This window comes from Cavia porcellus, unplaced genomic scaffold, assembly GCF_034190915.1.
Source record: "Cavia porcellus strain 051 isolate PalLab524CR breed Dunkin Hartley unplaced genomic scaffold, mCavPor4.1 scaffold_28, whole genome shotgun sequence".
NCBI classification, from domain to species: Eukaryota; Metazoa; Chordata; class Mammalia; order Rodentia; family Caviidae; genus Cavia; species Cavia porcellus.
The window spans coordinates 43,429,599-43,445,041 of NW_026947511.1; the positions used below are offsets into that span (position 1 = coordinate 43,429,599).

The 15,443-nt window shown below is 52.9% G+C and overlaps 1 protein-coding gene across 3 annotated transcripts in view; it reads left to right on the forward strand.

Annotated features, from left to right (window-relative positions):
- Rnf8 (ring finger protein 8) overlaps nt 1-15,443 on the forward strand; it is a 30,574-nt gene that overhangs the window by 12,890 nt on the left and 2,241 nt on the right. Inside the window, exons 3-9 of one of the 3 annotated variants that reach the window (XM_005005409.4) lie at nt 441-1,181; nt 3,201-3,260; nt 6,449-6,538; nt 9,100-9,207; nt 9,684-9,888; nt 13,545-13,580; nt 14,531-14,940. In XM_005005409.4, coding sequence (XP_005005466.1) covers nt 441-1,181; nt 3,201-3,260; nt 6,449-6,538; nt 9,100-9,207; nt 9,684-9,888; nt 13,545-13,580; nt 14,531-14,547 — 1,257 coding nt within the window. In that variant the 3' untranslated portion in view covers nt 14,548-14,940. Of the gene's footprint in view, nt 1-440; nt 1,182-3,200; nt 3,261-6,448; nt 6,539-9,099; nt 9,208-9,683; nt 9,889-13,544; nt 13,581-14,530; nt 14,941-15,443 lie in introns of those variants that run through there. The other 2 variants (XM_005005410.4, XM_063238960.1) reach the window with 2 other exon arrangements.

A 15,443-nucleotide genomic window follows, 5' to 3' on the forward strand; every position in this document is an offset into this window, starting at 1 on the left:
CAGCTCCTAATAGATGATTCTTGCCTGTTACACAGTCCGTTCTCTAGAGGTGTTAATATAAAATATGTAAAAAGCCAAATTTTGGTTTAAGAGTACTGTTTCTAAGGGATGGTGGTGTGTGAACCTTTCTTTTTCTATTCTCAATGTTTTTCCTTCTGGAAAAGCAGAAGGGTTTGCAGCAGCAGGAGAGAAATTCTGTTAAGAGGAGGTAAATCAACAGGGTACGTGGTGGGGGTGCACACCTGTAATCTCAGAGCTCTTTGGGAGGCTGAGGTGAGAGGATTATAAATTCAGTGTCAGCCTGGGCAACTTAGCCAGACCCATTCTCCAGGAAAAGAGCTCAGAGAGAAGGTACTAAGTTCAAATCCTTAACATTGGAGGTTTGGGGGACAAAGGAGGAATACATAAAACTTACTTTGCCTTTCTTTCCCTTTCCCTAGAGTCTGAATGGTGTTTGGCTGAACAGAGAGCGTCTGGAACCACTAAAGTTTTATCTCATCCGTGAGGGAGACCACATCCAGCTCGGAGTGCCTCTGCAGAATAAGGAGCACGCAGAGTTCGAATACGAAGTTAGCGAAGAAGACTGGGAGAGGCTGTTTCCTTGTCTTGCCCTACAGAGTAGACAGATGGTGGAGAAAAACAAGGGCTGGAGAACTAAAAGGAAAAGCAGCATGGAGGAGTTAGAGAGCCTTGGCTGTGGGGGCCCCTCAGGCTCAAAAGCCAAGATGAGTAAAGTGTCTTGTGCACCTGACCAGCCGGGGAGGCCACCGGGGCCTGGTGAAATGGCCAGTCAGCCCCGTGAGTGTTTGGATCCGGGGCTGGCTCCTCCTGAGGCAGGCAGGAAGACCATGAGAGCTCGTACTTACCCTGGGCCTCCAAAAGCCCCGCAGCTTTATCCCAAGAAGCAGAAAGCCTCAAAGCCTTCTGCGTCTCAGAGCAGCCTGGAGCTGTTTAAGGTGACCATGTCCAGAATCATGAAGCTGAAAAAGCAGCTGCAAGAAAAACAGGTTGCTGTTATGAATGTGAAAAACCAAACCCGGGCAGGGAATGCACGGAGGATCGTGAGGATGGAGCGGGAGCTGCAGGAGCTGCAGGCCCAGCTGTGCACAGAGCAGGCCCAGCAGCAGGCGAGAGTGGAGCAGCTCGAAAAGACTTTCCAGGAGGAGGAGAATCACCTCCAGGTACCCCGGAGGGAGCAGAGCTGGGCAGCAGTGGGCTTTGTAAACCACGGCCAGGGCTGCCTCTTTGGCTTCCCCCCTCAGGGACCTAACTGGGATGCCCAGATAGGCTGAGGTGACTGGAAGATCCAGCAAGGGCATAACTGGTATCAGGACATGGAGCTGAGGTATCCCAGACCCCAGGCACCCTCGGGAGGAAGCTGGATAGAGGCAGGGTGCCACAGCCACAGCACGTGTCTTGGAAGCCAGGAGTTGTCCTCATGACTTAGCTGTCTGCTCTGTGGCCCAAGCCAGTCACTGAGTCACAAAGCACATGCAGGTCATCCGTCACTGCCATTGTACCGATCATTGGTTAGCCGTGTAGTTGACTCTGTAGCTCACCTAAAAGGGAAAGGTTAGAAAGGTAGAAAATGCCTCTCAGTTTCTGTCCTGGGCAACCGGAACGCTTAGGGACGGGTGTAACATGACTTTATGTTGGGTTTGGGGACAGGCTGTTTCAGGAAGGTAAAATGACAACTGTCTCAAATGTGTTCCCATCCCCACGTCATCTGCCTGGATGATAAGCTCTGATGCAAAGCTTTAGAGCTGACCCTGTCCCTGCTCAAAATGTCAGTTCCTGTGGGCCAGAATCAGGCATTATGCCCACCCAGTTGCTCAGGTGATGCTGAATGTCAAGAAATCCCTGTTGTTGACTTAGAACTAAAAAGGGCCAATCAGAGCCTTTTGCTTGAGTTGCTCAGGGCAGGGAGCAGCCAGGAGTAGCTATGGCTGATTTCTCCTTTAGTTTTTTGGTGCGGAGTGGGAAGGGGACTGGAAATTGAACTCAGGGCTTCATCCTTGCCAGGTAGGCACTGCCCACTGAGCTGAATCCTGGGCCCGCTGTGGCTCATTCCCAAGCAATCTGTGAATGTCGTGCAGATATCATCCACCGTCCCCTTGCTCCGGCACCATTAGTGGGGACTGTGGGGTTGAGTAGCTCATTTGGGTTGCAGTGTGTACCCTTTGCTGTCCTTAGCCAGCCTGCACTAGTTCTTCACGTACCAGAGCGCGGCTTATGTCTGCATGTTAGTGTTCCACACCTTCACTGAGCAGCGCCGTCTTGAAAGGCCATGTGTCCCTGGACAAGGTGATTGCTGACTGATACATGGGCTGTTCCGAGTGCCGCTGGAGAGCACCCTTTTCCTTAGCGGGCCCCTAAATGTGAGGAGGACTGGCTTAGTGCGTCTCCAGCTCATGCATAACCTGCTGAGTGGAGAAGTGATCCATCCGTGTCAGCTGCATCTGCCATGCAGCCCTGGGGTTCTGTCTCCTCTTGCTGTTTGTTCCGAAACTCACTGAATCCTCGGTTTTGCTTTTTCTTTTTATGCGGGGTGGGGGGCAGTGCCTGTGCTGCCTGACACTAAGGAGTTTGCTGGGTGTGAGGACAGTGAAGTGGTTTTACCATTATGCAATGTATCTTGAGGAGACAAGCTGTGTTGTGCACATAATATAATCGGAGAGCAGTTTTGAGTCCATATATTAAACTAGACAACAGTTTGAAGTTGGGGTGTAAACAGGTAGATAATTCTCACAGATGCAAGAGCGGGAGGTTCTTGTGTGAGGAACTGGCTATGGATGAGTGATGATATCAGAGGGGCCCACGGAGGAACGCAGACGCCCACCCCCAGAAAGAGGAGGAGAGGTTTATAGGCAAAGCGCAGGATCGACAGGGCGGCCGGGCTGGGCAAGGCAGGACTTGGTGCCAGCCGGGGAGATCGAGCGAGGTGCCTGGTGGCTCAGCAATTCTCTGTTTCCGTCCCAGTGAGCATCGTGGCATTAGTAACGTCGGAGGCTTGGCCAGAACCACCCAGTGGTGACAAGCCGACAGCCTTGAGTTACAGCCAGCATCTTGAAGGGAAGTGGGGGAATTACCAGCTGTTCCCTTTTGCCTACTGTTTCCAGATGTTCACGCTAGCTGGCTCACTGCTGCATTTTATTCCTTTTCCGTGACAGTAAACCTTCTGTCTTGTTTTGGCTTTGCAGGGTTTGGAGAAAGAGCAAGTAGAGGACCTGAAGCAGCAGCTGGCCCAGGCTCTGCAGGAGGTAACTTGTTTCTTGCCACTGTGTGGAGACCGTGATGGTTTGCAGGCGGGAGGCAGCCAGGCTTCACATGGCCCCTCACTGTCTCTGCCGTGGAGCCTGCACCTCTGCGGTGTCCCCAGTCTGCACGCAGAGCAGGTGGCAGCTGCTCGCACCATCAGGCTGGAGATCTGGAGCCGCACGGATGTGCCAGATCTCAGCGTGAAAGCTTACATCTTCATCTCGGTCGAGCTAGCTCTGGTGATGATGGAACAGGGCCGGTAGCAATTAAGGGAGGCTCTCTGGGGAAGCAGCCCTGTTTCAGGAAGGTGAGAGCAGAGGAGGGGAATGCGAGCCTTGGCGTGGCCAGCAGGGCCTGCGAGGGCCCCCGAGCCTCACCATCCTGAGCCATGGCCGTCCAGCAGTGGTTTGCAAGTGCTCTAGTCAGCATTTCCGGTCAGCTTGGGAAGGTGTGTTCAGGCCAACACACCGCGTTCATTTAATGAAAGAGTAAGGCTCACAGGAACGGGATCCTCCTAGAAGACTTCTTGTAATTCAGTTCATTTACCTGCTTGTTTGATGATGTTTCTTTTCCTTTCCTGCCCTATCCTGGCCTTGCCTGCTTTCCTTCCACTTTCCTTCCTTCCATTCTTCTTTCTTTTTTTAAGTTTGCACTGCTGGGGATTAACCCAGGGTTACTGCTCTAAACTGCATCTCCAGCTCCTTTTTAAATTTTTTTCTTTTGAGACAGATTCTCAGTAAGACTCAGGTTTGAATTTTTAATGCTGCTGCCTCCGTCTCCCAGAGTGCTGGAATTTCAGGAGTGTGCCACCTCTTTCAGCTTCTAGAATATTTGATTATTTCTTTTGCAGCTTTGAAACCTGCTTACCTTCTGTCCTTTATGTGTTATGATTACTAGTCTGACACAGGTTTGTGCAGGAGGTCAGTGGGGTGGCTCAAACCTCCTGGAGAAGAGTGAGCACCTTGCATTAGGGTGTATTCTGATAAGGTTGGTGGTGATGGCACATAGCCTGTAATCTTAGCTACTCAGGAGCGTGAGGCAGGAGGCTCAGAAGCTTGGGGCCAGCCTGGTCAGCTCAGTGAGGCCCAAAATAGTAAACTTTTTAAAGGGCCGAGTCTGTCTGGGTTCAGTCCTGATCACCACAGTGAATGAAAGAGTGAACGGGCTGAGATTACAGTTCAGGCTGAGGGCTTGCCTAGCGTGTGTGTGGCGCTAGGCACAGCCCTCAGCGCTGCAAGGAAAGGGGGAAGGGTTTGCTCAGGAGATTTACATTCATTCATTCCATATCTGTCTCTCACCTTAGGGTACTAACAGTTACATGGGAATTGTGTAACATCGACTTTGGAATGAATTAGATGATAATTTGGTTTTTTTAGAATTTTATTTTCTGAGTGTATAAGGATGGAGAGTAGGCATATTTCCCATTTGGAGCATTTTAAAACAATTATTTTGGTATTAATTGACTGGAGAAGAGTGAGGTTTTGTGCTTTGGAATACCCTGGAAGATGGAATTTCCTGCGTCCCAGCCCCTCACCCTGTTGAGATGGGACGTCACACTGTTACCAAGTGTAGGGTCCTTGGCCATCTGTGCCCTATCCTGAAATCAGGAGCTTTCAGGCCTTGTCTCTGTGTCATGCCCAGTGGTGTCATGCTAGAGTGTGTGTGGCGAGCTTTGGAGCAGTGGTGAGCTTTTGCTTGCTTTGTTGGGCTTGGCTTGGCTTGGTTTTTCCAGTACTGGGGGATTGCACCCGTGGTGCTCCACCACTGAGCTGCATCCCAGCCCTGTTCATTTTTTATTTTGAGACAAGATCTCACCAAATGGCCCATGCTGGCTTTGAACTTTGGGTCCTCCCTCCTCAGCCTCCTGAGTAGCAAGGTTGCAGGCGTGAACCACCATGCCTGGTGGCAGTGCTGATTTTCTGTTGTACCATGCTGGTCCCTGTGAAGTTATTACCCAGCTGATATAACAGTTGCACTTACACAGAACTGTAAACCATTTCTGAATGCTTTTCACATCTATGGTTAGCAGTTCTAAGGTCAGGAGAGCACCTGTTTCCTCATTGTAGGGATGGTGCACAGTAGTGAGTGGACAGGGTGAGACCCAGGCCTTCCGAGGCGACTGCTCTTTTCAGCAGACCACACATTTCACATTTGGCTTCTTGAGTAATGACTTTTCAGAATTCACGTCTACTCTGTCTTCTCTTAAAAGGGATTTAAGGTAAGATTTTACACATAAGCTATATTTTTTTTTTCTAATTGCAGTATCGGAAGTTGAACCCAGGGCCTTCTGGTTGAGCTCCACCCCCAGCCCTTTTGGTTTGTACTTGGAGACAGGGTCCCACTAACTTGCTGCTCCCGGTCCCGGCCTCCCAGAGTCTAGGGTGACAGCATGCAGCACTCTCCACTTGTCTTCCTTTTCTGCGGTCTTGTTCTGTGATGCTGGGAACAAACCCAGAGTTCTGGGCAGGGCATGAGCTCCCCACCGCCGAGCCTCACCCAGCTGTCCCCATGTCTCACAGAGCCCCTTGGCCTCCTGTGAGGGTCCTTAGCTGCAGTCAGTGGCTTGTCAGCCCTTGGCCACACCAGCCTGCAGCAGGCACTGCCACGGTCTGCAGTGCTGCCGGAGGTGTGTTAAGGATCTTTAGGTTAAGGATCTTTTCACAGAAGGTGTCTAGTTTTCTCTAATCCCCTTCACCTTGCTCGTTTCTTAAAAGCTGCTCCGGTGACAGTCACCTCATAGTCACTTACTAGTTGGTAAGCACTGCTTCCAGGGTCACGTGGGGCTGGTTTTGTGTGTGCAGTGCTGTGGTGTGGGGGAGCAGACCCGGGCCTGGGCACATGCTGGGCAGGTCCTCTGCCCAGTTCATCTCCAGCCTTTCCATGCACATCCCCGGGCCCCAGGCACACAGTCAGACTCTGGAAGGCAGTGGAAGTTCTTAGTCGATTTGTTGAACCACAGAGATTGAGGGCGCACCAGAGGCACCAGGGAGGTTCATAGTCCTCCTTCTTAGCTGCCCGTCCCAAAGGAAGGCAGCACGGGTTGGTGGTGGGGACCTGAATGAAGGGAGGCTTGAGTTTGAAATTGTCCACTCACTGATCCCAGACCACAGTCCCTGGTCAAAGGCAGTTTGTGTGGCTGGGAGGAGCTACTGTGCGGCTCCGCTGAATGTGTCTCTGCTGTGTTTCACAGCATCAGGCCCTCATGGAGGAGCTAAATCGCAGCAAGAAGGACTTTGAAACAATCATTCAAGCGAAGAACAAAGAACTGGAGCAGACCAAGGTACTGGGAAGAAGAGAGGATAGGTTTCATAACTCAGCGTCTTCCTCAGTGCAGGGTTGCTGTGGTGAGCAGAGAGGGTGGTTGTGCTGTCTACCTCGGGAAATAATCTGTACCATTGTTCAAGTCCACAAGAGGTTCTGCCCGTGAGCAGCATCTGTGTGCTGCCCTTGTTTGGAAGCCGGGTGCTGGGAGCGAGGCGCCCAGGTCTCACACCCCAGCCCTTTGTCTGCGGGCCCTTCCCTCCCCGCCCAGGGGACCCTTGTAAACAAGGGCTGGGCCACAGGTGCAGCAAGTGCTAGGTTGTTTGATTCCTGTATCAAAAACACCCAAAACATGCAGCAATAAGAAGGCGTGCAGGGGCCAGTGGAGTGGGAGGACTGAAGCCCCTTAGCCCTTCTCCGCCTGGTCAGAGGGCTGGGCCAGTGTGGCCAGGCCTGGTGATTTTTTCCATAGGAAATGGAAATCTTGATGTCAGTGTGAACTACCCTAGTTATTTTTTTTTTTTTATTTAAGTGGTACATAGAACATAAAAAGCATGTGTTTTAAGCGGGGGGGGGGGGCATATGATGTTTCAACACATGTATTAAGTTCAGTTTTTTGTATGTGCTTTTCAGTACCATGAAGGCTGCAGGCTGGATCGGGGCCACAGGTCAGCAGTTTGTAAGCTCTGACCTGAAACAAAGACCTGGGTCTAAACCCTGTGCAGCCCACAGCTGACTACAGAGGAGGAGGTTTCTTTCTTTGTCTCTTTCCTTTTCCTCGAGTTCAGTCACATAATACCTTCTTCCCCAGTCTCCAAGAAACAACCTTTCTTCACAGTACAGGGATCACTCCCAAGGCCGGGTGTGCACTAAGCATGAGCTATACTCTGGCCGCTCCCCAGACCCATGCATCTTTTTAAACCCAGAAGCTCAGAACATAAGTTTGCCAGGAACTTGACCCTGCTGTAGAATCGAGTCCTGACTGTAGACCTAAGTACTCTGACAGCCTGGTTGGTTGAAAGAGAAAACGAAAGGTGAAAAGTGAACCAGCCACTTAAATGTGACCTAAAAAGTCCCTTCCTGTCCTGCCCAGAGGTTCTTGTTGCTTTCTGGTTGAGGATGAGACACTGACTTAATGCCTTAGAGGAGCAGAACTCAAAGCCCAGCCGGTGGGGAGTACCTGTAACCCCAGCACCACAAAAGCCGAGGCAGGACCAGCCTGAGTAACAGTCAGCTCATGGTCTCTACAGAGAGAGACCTTGTCTCAAAACAACAGCAACAATAAGAAATCAACAGTGAAGACAAACAGCCCCTAAGGTCCTCCCTGGAGAGCACAACCGGGAGGAGAGCTTGGGGGGAGAGGGAGGGCACTGGAAAGTGGCTAGCGGCCCAGAGCTGGGTCCCCAGGGTCGATCTCCAGCTCCGGCCTCTGGGGCACATGGCTGTCCACCTTTGGACAAGGCAGTTGCATAAACACAAGGAGCCTTTGAAGCTGTCCAGACTGTTGGCCTCTCTGGACTGTTCTTCTCTGTTCTGTCTTGTGCAGGGAGGTCTTAGTTGTCTGAGATGGTTTGATGTTACCTCCGGGCTGCAGGGTGCTACAGAATACTTCAGTGACCTGCCTTCATTTCTTTCCCCAGAGTTTGCTTAACTCTGGGGAAGAGACAGAAACTACAGTACAGATTTGAAAATAGTGTCTTAGTCCATTCAGGATGCTGTAATAAAATATCGTCAAGGTAGCTCATAGACAAAGACCAACAGCGAGGTGGGCGTCTGGTCCCAGATGCTGCCTTCTTGCCGTGTGTCCCACGGGGCGGAGCGGGAACGAGCTCCGGAGCCTCCTGTCTTTCGTAAGCCCACTCATCTCTTTCCACCCATTCCCTGTCACCTTCCACAGCCGCCCCCCTTCTCAGTGCCTTCACATCGTGGTTAGGTTTCAGCATCAGGTGTGGAGAGAGGAAAGAATGGAGCTTAAGGGCTGGGGATTTAGCTCAGTGGCATAAGCACCCGCCTTACAAGCAGGCAGTCGTGAGTTCGATCCCTGGTACCGATAAAAAGAAAAAAAAAAAAAAAAGAATGGAGCTTAGTGCTCTGCCAAAACAAAAGTAGAGGGATCTTTTCAAATGGGAAGGGGAGCAAGAGATGGCGAGAGTGGGGAGGAAGAAGAGAGGGGATGGAAATGAATGGAGTGTTGTGTGCATGACCAGCTCCACGCAGCAGGTATAATCACTGTGCACTGCAAACGTGCTGGGATTACGGGCACCTCCCGCCATAACCAGCACCCTCCTCCCCTTTTTCTGAGACAGCATCTCATCGGGTATAGTCAGGCTGCGAGGCTGGGCCAGCCTCGAATTCTCTACCTTCCTGGCTTGGCCCCCAGAGTGCGGGGTCTATGGGCGTGTACCACCACACCTGGCTAGAAAGCGGTGGTCTATAGGGAAGGTGTTTTATCCTCCTGCTGCAACAGAGAGGGCACTTACTTAGGCTCCTCCTGAACCCTGTTGTAAGCAGTGAGCCTCACTCCGTGTCTTGTTCATTCGCAGTGGCCTTCTGAGTGACAGGTGGCGTGTGTCTTTGCAGGAAGAAAAGGAGAAGGTACAGGCCCAGAAGGAGGAGGTTCTGAGCCACATGAACGACGTGCTGGAGAATGAGCTGCAGTGCATCATCTGCTCAGAGTACTTCATCGAGGTAACTGCCAGGGGCTTCTCCCTCCACGCTCTCCAACCTAAGTGCCCCTGGGCTCTGCAGGCTGCTGATGCTGAAGGCCACCTTCTTCCAGGTGCCAAAGTGACCCTAGATGCTACCCTTTCATTAGGCTTACACAGTTCTTCCCCTTTACTGTCCTTTTTTTTTTTTTTTTTTTAAACTTGATGTTGAATATTTATTTGGTACAATCAACATTTTAGCTGAAGTAAAGCCTTTATCTGTTTTAGAGAGAGGGAAAAAAACGTGACCAGGCAGCATTAGAATTGTAAGTATCCTGCAGACTTTACCTCATGCAGCTTTTCTTTCTTTAATGTGTGGGGGCACAATGCTGCCCACAGAGCCACCTTTAAACAGAGGAGATTGCAGAGATTTTCCCTTGCCCCTGGACGTTAGCTCCTGTCCAAACGGGGAGAAGGGTAGCATGACAGATGTGGCCTGTGTGTCTCTCTGCCTTGCAGGCTGTCACCTTGAACTGCGCCCACAGCTTCTGCTCCTATTGCATCAGTGAGTGGATGAAGCGGAAGGTGGAATGCCCCATCTGCCGGAAGGACATCAAGTCCAAAACCCACTCCCTGGTTCTAGACAACTGCATTGCTAAGCTGGTGGATAATTTGAGCCCAGAAGTGAAGGAGCGAAGAGTGGTCCTCACTAGGGAACGGAAAGGTGAGGGGGCGTGAGAGGCTCTGGCCCCTCAGTGAAGGACTGTTTTACTGCCAGACGCCAACAGGTTTTTAAAATTTATTTATCTTTTTTGGGGGATGGGGATAAGAAAAATAAACAATAACAGCCATTATTGTTTGAGACACTGGGGCTGAAACCCAGGGCTTCTCACGTACTAGGCAGGTGCCCTACCATGGAGCCGTGTCCCATCCCCAACTAAATGATTCCTAAACTACAGGTGAGCTGGATGAGCTGGGAGAGAGAAAGGAGGTCAGACAGCTGGGTGAGGGAGCCTTAGCCCCACTGTTTAAGTATCAGATAGCAGGAAGCTTGTGTATGGGGGGAGGTCTTGGTTGCTGTGATTGGAAAACACATGTGGCGGGCGTGGCGGTGACTCCTGTAATCCTGGCTGCTGGGAGGCGGGCGTGGTGGTGACTCCTGTAATCCTGGCTGCTGGGAGGCAGGCGTGGTGGTGACTCCTGTAATCCTGGCTGCTGGGAGGCTCAGCAGCGATTCAGCCTGACCTTGTCCCCCAAAAGAAAAGACACAGACGACTTGTTGTATTGATCCCTAGGTGGCACAGTTTCCAAGACAGTGTAGTTGCTGTCCTGGTCTTGCGAAGTCTTTGCCTTATATCCAGGAGTGGTGCAGCGTGCCTGTAATCCCAGCACCCAGGGGGCAAAGGCTGGAGAATCGCCCCAAGTCCAAGGCCAACCTGAACTGCATAGTGAGACCCTGTCTCAAAAAGGCATAAATAAATAAATAAATAGACAACTATAAATACAATGTACACAAGACAAAGATTCACATGGAGAGTGCCTAAAGACAACACACAAGTCAAGTCCCTTCCTAAGGGGGCGTGCCTTATGTCTGCACATTGGTAATAATGAGCTACAGAGGTGCACATGTAGTCCTCCTGTGTGGTCTTTGGGGATCTTAGTGGGTTTGCTGACAAGTTCCGTATCAGAGTTTGGTAGGTAGACTGGGTGAGGCTGGGTGAGTTCCCGAGGTGGACTGCTGCCCTATAAGTGTCTGCTCACTGAAGGGGTCTAGCTACACTGGGGCCTGTGCTCTACTCAGGACCTGCAGGCCTTTGTAGCAAAATAGTGTAGCAAAGCCCAGGGGAGCCGAGGGGAGAGAAGAGGTGGTTGGGCAGAGTGCTTTGTGTGTGACCGTGGGGTAGGTGTCAGTGTGCTGGGTGACCCTCGTACAGCCCAGTTCCACGCTCTGGAGCCTCAGAGCCGCGGATGTGATGTCAGCAGCTGTGCGAGACAGGCCCGTGGGGAAGAACTGGGAGCTGGCTTCCCCCTAGGTGCCATCTGGCCATTGGGGACCCTTGTTCATGTGTGACTAGGTTGGACCTTTGTCACGTGCACAGGAGCTGACAGGCCTCAATAGGGAGAGCAGGGCCTCTGTCCATGGCTGCCTTTCCCCCAGCCCCTCAGCAGTGGTGGCCCCTGAGTAGGGCCAGGGTTCTGGTGCTGGTCTGCTGGCTCTGTGCTGTGAAAGTGGCCTCAGGTATTGAGTGCCACCCCTGCAAGCTGGCCCAGCACCAGCTGTGAGCCCTGAGCAGGAAGTGTGCCTGAGCTACTTGGGTCAGGGAGGACACTGGGGCCTGTGGGAGGGGGCGGTGGCCTCGCTCGGCTCTCTGGAACCAGTGTTTCCTACCTCACCAATACCTGTGTGCCCTGCTTCGTGCTGGGTTTTTTTTTTTTTTAAATAATCAACTTTTAAAAAACAATATTTCTCTGATTTTTTTAATTTTGAAGGTAGTAAAATACAACAGAACAAGACAGAACAAAGCCAGTTGACACACTGTAGTAAAATTGGTACAGAACTTCAGAGCAGGTTACTGGGATAACAGTAATAGGTATCACAGTATATCTCGTTGTCTTCACAATAGTTGTTCTTTCAATCATGTATGGCAAAATAAAATGAAATACAGAACATTATACAACTTATCAAAACAGTATTGAATAAAGCAGTACCATTAATCAGAATAAAGCAGAACAGTAATAAAAATATTTGCCTTCAAAGAGATGGTAGAAGGAAATCCCCCTTATTTGCTATATTGCATACGGTCAGCCTCCCAAGAGATGCTCAGATCTCTGGTTCCCATTTGCTGGCGGGGGGCAAGGGAAGTGGGATATTTGACTCTCAGCCCGTGTACCGACAGGCTCACTATTGCTTAGCAGGGAGGCTAGCTGGTTGCTTGGCTTCCCAGCACCCTAAATTCCCGCATGGCGTGGATCTCAGGAGACACTGGTGATTCTCCCCCTGGAGGGGCCACACCCTGCCACACCACAGCTGCTTACCAGGGAGGGGAGCTGGTTGCTTGATTTTTTCTTATCTTTGCTTTTTTTTTGGTTCTGGGGATCGAATTTACAACCTTGTGCTTGCTAGGCAGGTGCTTGTGCTACTAAGCCAAACCCTGGGCCCATTCGTGCCCAGTTTTGAGTCACCAGTGTCACCTCCAAGCGACCTGTGTGGAATCCCGTCGCTTCCTCTTCACCTCCTGTCACCTGGAGGGATGCCGCAGGCCGCAGGATGAGGGATAAGCAAAGGGGCGGCCGGTGCACTCTTGTGCAGGGGCCCCTTAGCTCGGCCTGGGTCCGGCCGAGAGCTTCCCAAGCAGGAGAACTGCACAGCAACACAGAGAACCGGAAGGCAGTGACCTGCCCTGCCCGTCACCCACAGGACACAGCGCGCTTGTGGTGCTAGACTTGGAGGCGGGAAGGAGCATCCCTGGGCCCTGGTGATGCCCGCTTGCTTCCCCTTTCTTAGAGGACTTAGGAGCCAGGAACCCAGACTGTCCAGGGCACGTTGTGACCTCTGAGCCGCAGTGTGCTGCGTCCCTGTCGGGGTGGTGACACCGCTGCAGTCTTTGCCTGCCCACTTCCTGGCACTCTTTTCCCAGGTGCAATCACCGCGACTGTGGGAGCACTGGGAAGGAAGGCAGAGCCGCATGCCAGGTCCACCCCGGCATCCCTTCCACAGGCTCCCCCTCTCTCGGGGGGCTAAAGGGGGCGCTGTCGGCCGTAACGGCCCGTACAGTAAACTCAGCCGCCCCACTACACGCGTCTGTCCTGCAGCGAGCAGCGCTGGCAGCCTCCGCGCGGGTGCGCGGGGGCGTTATCGCAGCTTTGAGGTTCCTGCAGGCGCGGCTGGGCTGAGAGCCCTGAGACAGGGAGGGACGTGCGTGCTAGAGCTCAGTGTGTGATAGGGAAACCCTCAGGTCGGCAGTGCTGCCTGCCGAAACTCACTGAATCCTTAGGTGTGGGGACATCTAAAAAGGGCTGGATAGGAAACCCGAGGCCACACGCGAGGGTGGAGACGCTGGCTTTGACGCTGCCGCAGGACTCTGGGCGGGAACTGCCTTTCTGGGCGCTGGGAGCGCATATGGCTGCCCAAGGAGAGGTGTGGGTGCCTGGTGACTGATTCCCCCTGAGCCTGGTCCCCACCTGAGAGGAGACGCCCAGGAGCTGGGCGCGTAGGCACTCAGGCTCGGTCAGTGGGTAACTGCGGCTGCTGGAGTGTTTCCCTGGGATTCTCCAGGAGGGGAAGGGTCTTGGGAGCGCGCTGCCACGCGCTTCTGTTCGCTAAGGTGGCGGGGAGTTGGCTCACAAGCATGTGAACACCATCACTTTCTTCTTTTCCAGTCCTGGGGATCAGACCCAAGGCCTCACGCATGCCAGGCAAGTGCTGTACCCCGAGCGACAGCCCCGCACCACACTCCCACCTGTGGCTTTCTCTAGCTGTTTCTTCGGGTTCTGTTTAGGAAAGAAAAGGGCAAAGCAGAAGTGAGACCACATTGGTGCCTTGGAGCAGTGACCTCACACTCGCTGTTTAAAGTCCACCCCCAGTTCCCTTGCTGCTCTGGGATTGGGCCCGAGCAGGGAGAGGGCTCCTGTGGGGAGGGCGGGATGCAGGGGTGGGGTGCCTTTTCCATAGCGGTCACCTTCGTTTGTGGATAAAAACGCTCGCTGGCGAGGACAGGGCCAGCAGTGTCCCACCCCCACCTGTGCTCCCTGCCCTCCGAGCAGTGGAGGCATCCCCCAAGTGGGCAGGACACGCACATGCTCTCAGCAGGGCGGGCCGAGGGCGTCCACTGCTTGCACACAGGTGTGGACTCCTTACACCTGGCATGGTGGCAAGGGAGAGGAAACTAGCAGGGCTGTTCTCCACTCACTGCCCGTTCTTCCCTCCTCTTCTGTCTCCTGCTGTGCTTGTCATTACCACGGGGCTTCCCTCTGGTCAGTGGGTGTCCTCATCACCCTTCACTGACCTCCCAGAATCCAGGGTGAAACGATACGGGCGTCCCCCTGGGGAAGGGACTGACCTCCTCCCACAGGTCAGCGCTGGGGTCCACTGACCAGGCAGTAGCATCCCGGAGAGTTCCGGAGCGGAGTGCTTGTTGGCTGTGGTCCTTGTGATTTCAAAGGCTTCTTCCGCCCCGCCGGCAGCGTGCCCGGTAGTGGGCTTGCCCTTCCCCTGGAGCTTGTCACAGGCCGCCAGGCAGGCCTCCTTCCCAGTGCTGGCGTCTGACTTCTCCTTTCTTCCTCCCCTCTGGCTGCTGGTGGGAAGGAGCTGGGGGCCAGGAGAGTGGGGTCCAGGCTGCTCATCTCTGCTGTGTTCCTTCCCAAAGCCAAGAGGCTGTCATGAAGACTGCTGCGGCGCAGAGAGGGGCTCCCAGGCCCTGGGAGCTGCAGGGCCGGCCGTGCCGAAGTCTTTGGGAGGCCTCGTGGGACAGAGACACACCACCTCGGGACCCCGTGCCCCTCACTTCCCGTGGCGGCTGGTGGCACCAGCTGCCTCAGGGACTTAGCAGACTGCTTCACTCCCTGCCAGGCAGGGTTGAGTTCTGTTTGTTCGTTGTTTAATTTTTGTTGCTATTTTGATACCTCAAAACACCACTGTTGACCTTCGTTTTGGACTATAGGGTGTGACCTGTGGCTGCCATGAGGGCCGCCCTTATTTTGAAACTAACTTATATCTTTTTTGTGAAAACAAGATGTCATTTCTTGGGAATAAAATATAAAACCTTTTGGTTGCTTAGCTGGGCTTCAGTGTGTTTATCTCCCCTCCCTCCCAGCTCCCGACAGGCTCCCAGGTAAACATTGGCAGCTCATAGGTGCAGCAGGAGAGCGGGCCAGACACAGACGTCAGGGGTGCATCGGGAGGCCAAGCTGCACCCGATGGGGGCGGGCCCCGTGCCAGCTGGTGCTGTGAGGATGCTCGGGGTTACTTCAGCTCGGTGTGCTCAGCTCGGTGTGCTCAGCACGCGGATGGTGATATTTTGAGAACTCTGTGTGCTTCTTAGCTAGCTAGCTTGCTTGCTTGCTTTCTCTTTCTGTCTGTCTTTCTTTCTTTTTAATTAAAAATTGTCTGTGCCAGGCATGGTGGTGCATGCCTGTAATCCCAGCACTCAGGAGGCTGAAGCAGGAGGAGGCACGAGAGTTTGAGGCCAGCCTGAGCTACATGGTGAGACTCTGTCTCAGACAAACACAAAAAATTGTCTCTCTGTAACCACCTCCCCTTTGTAAATAAAAAGAAAGCTC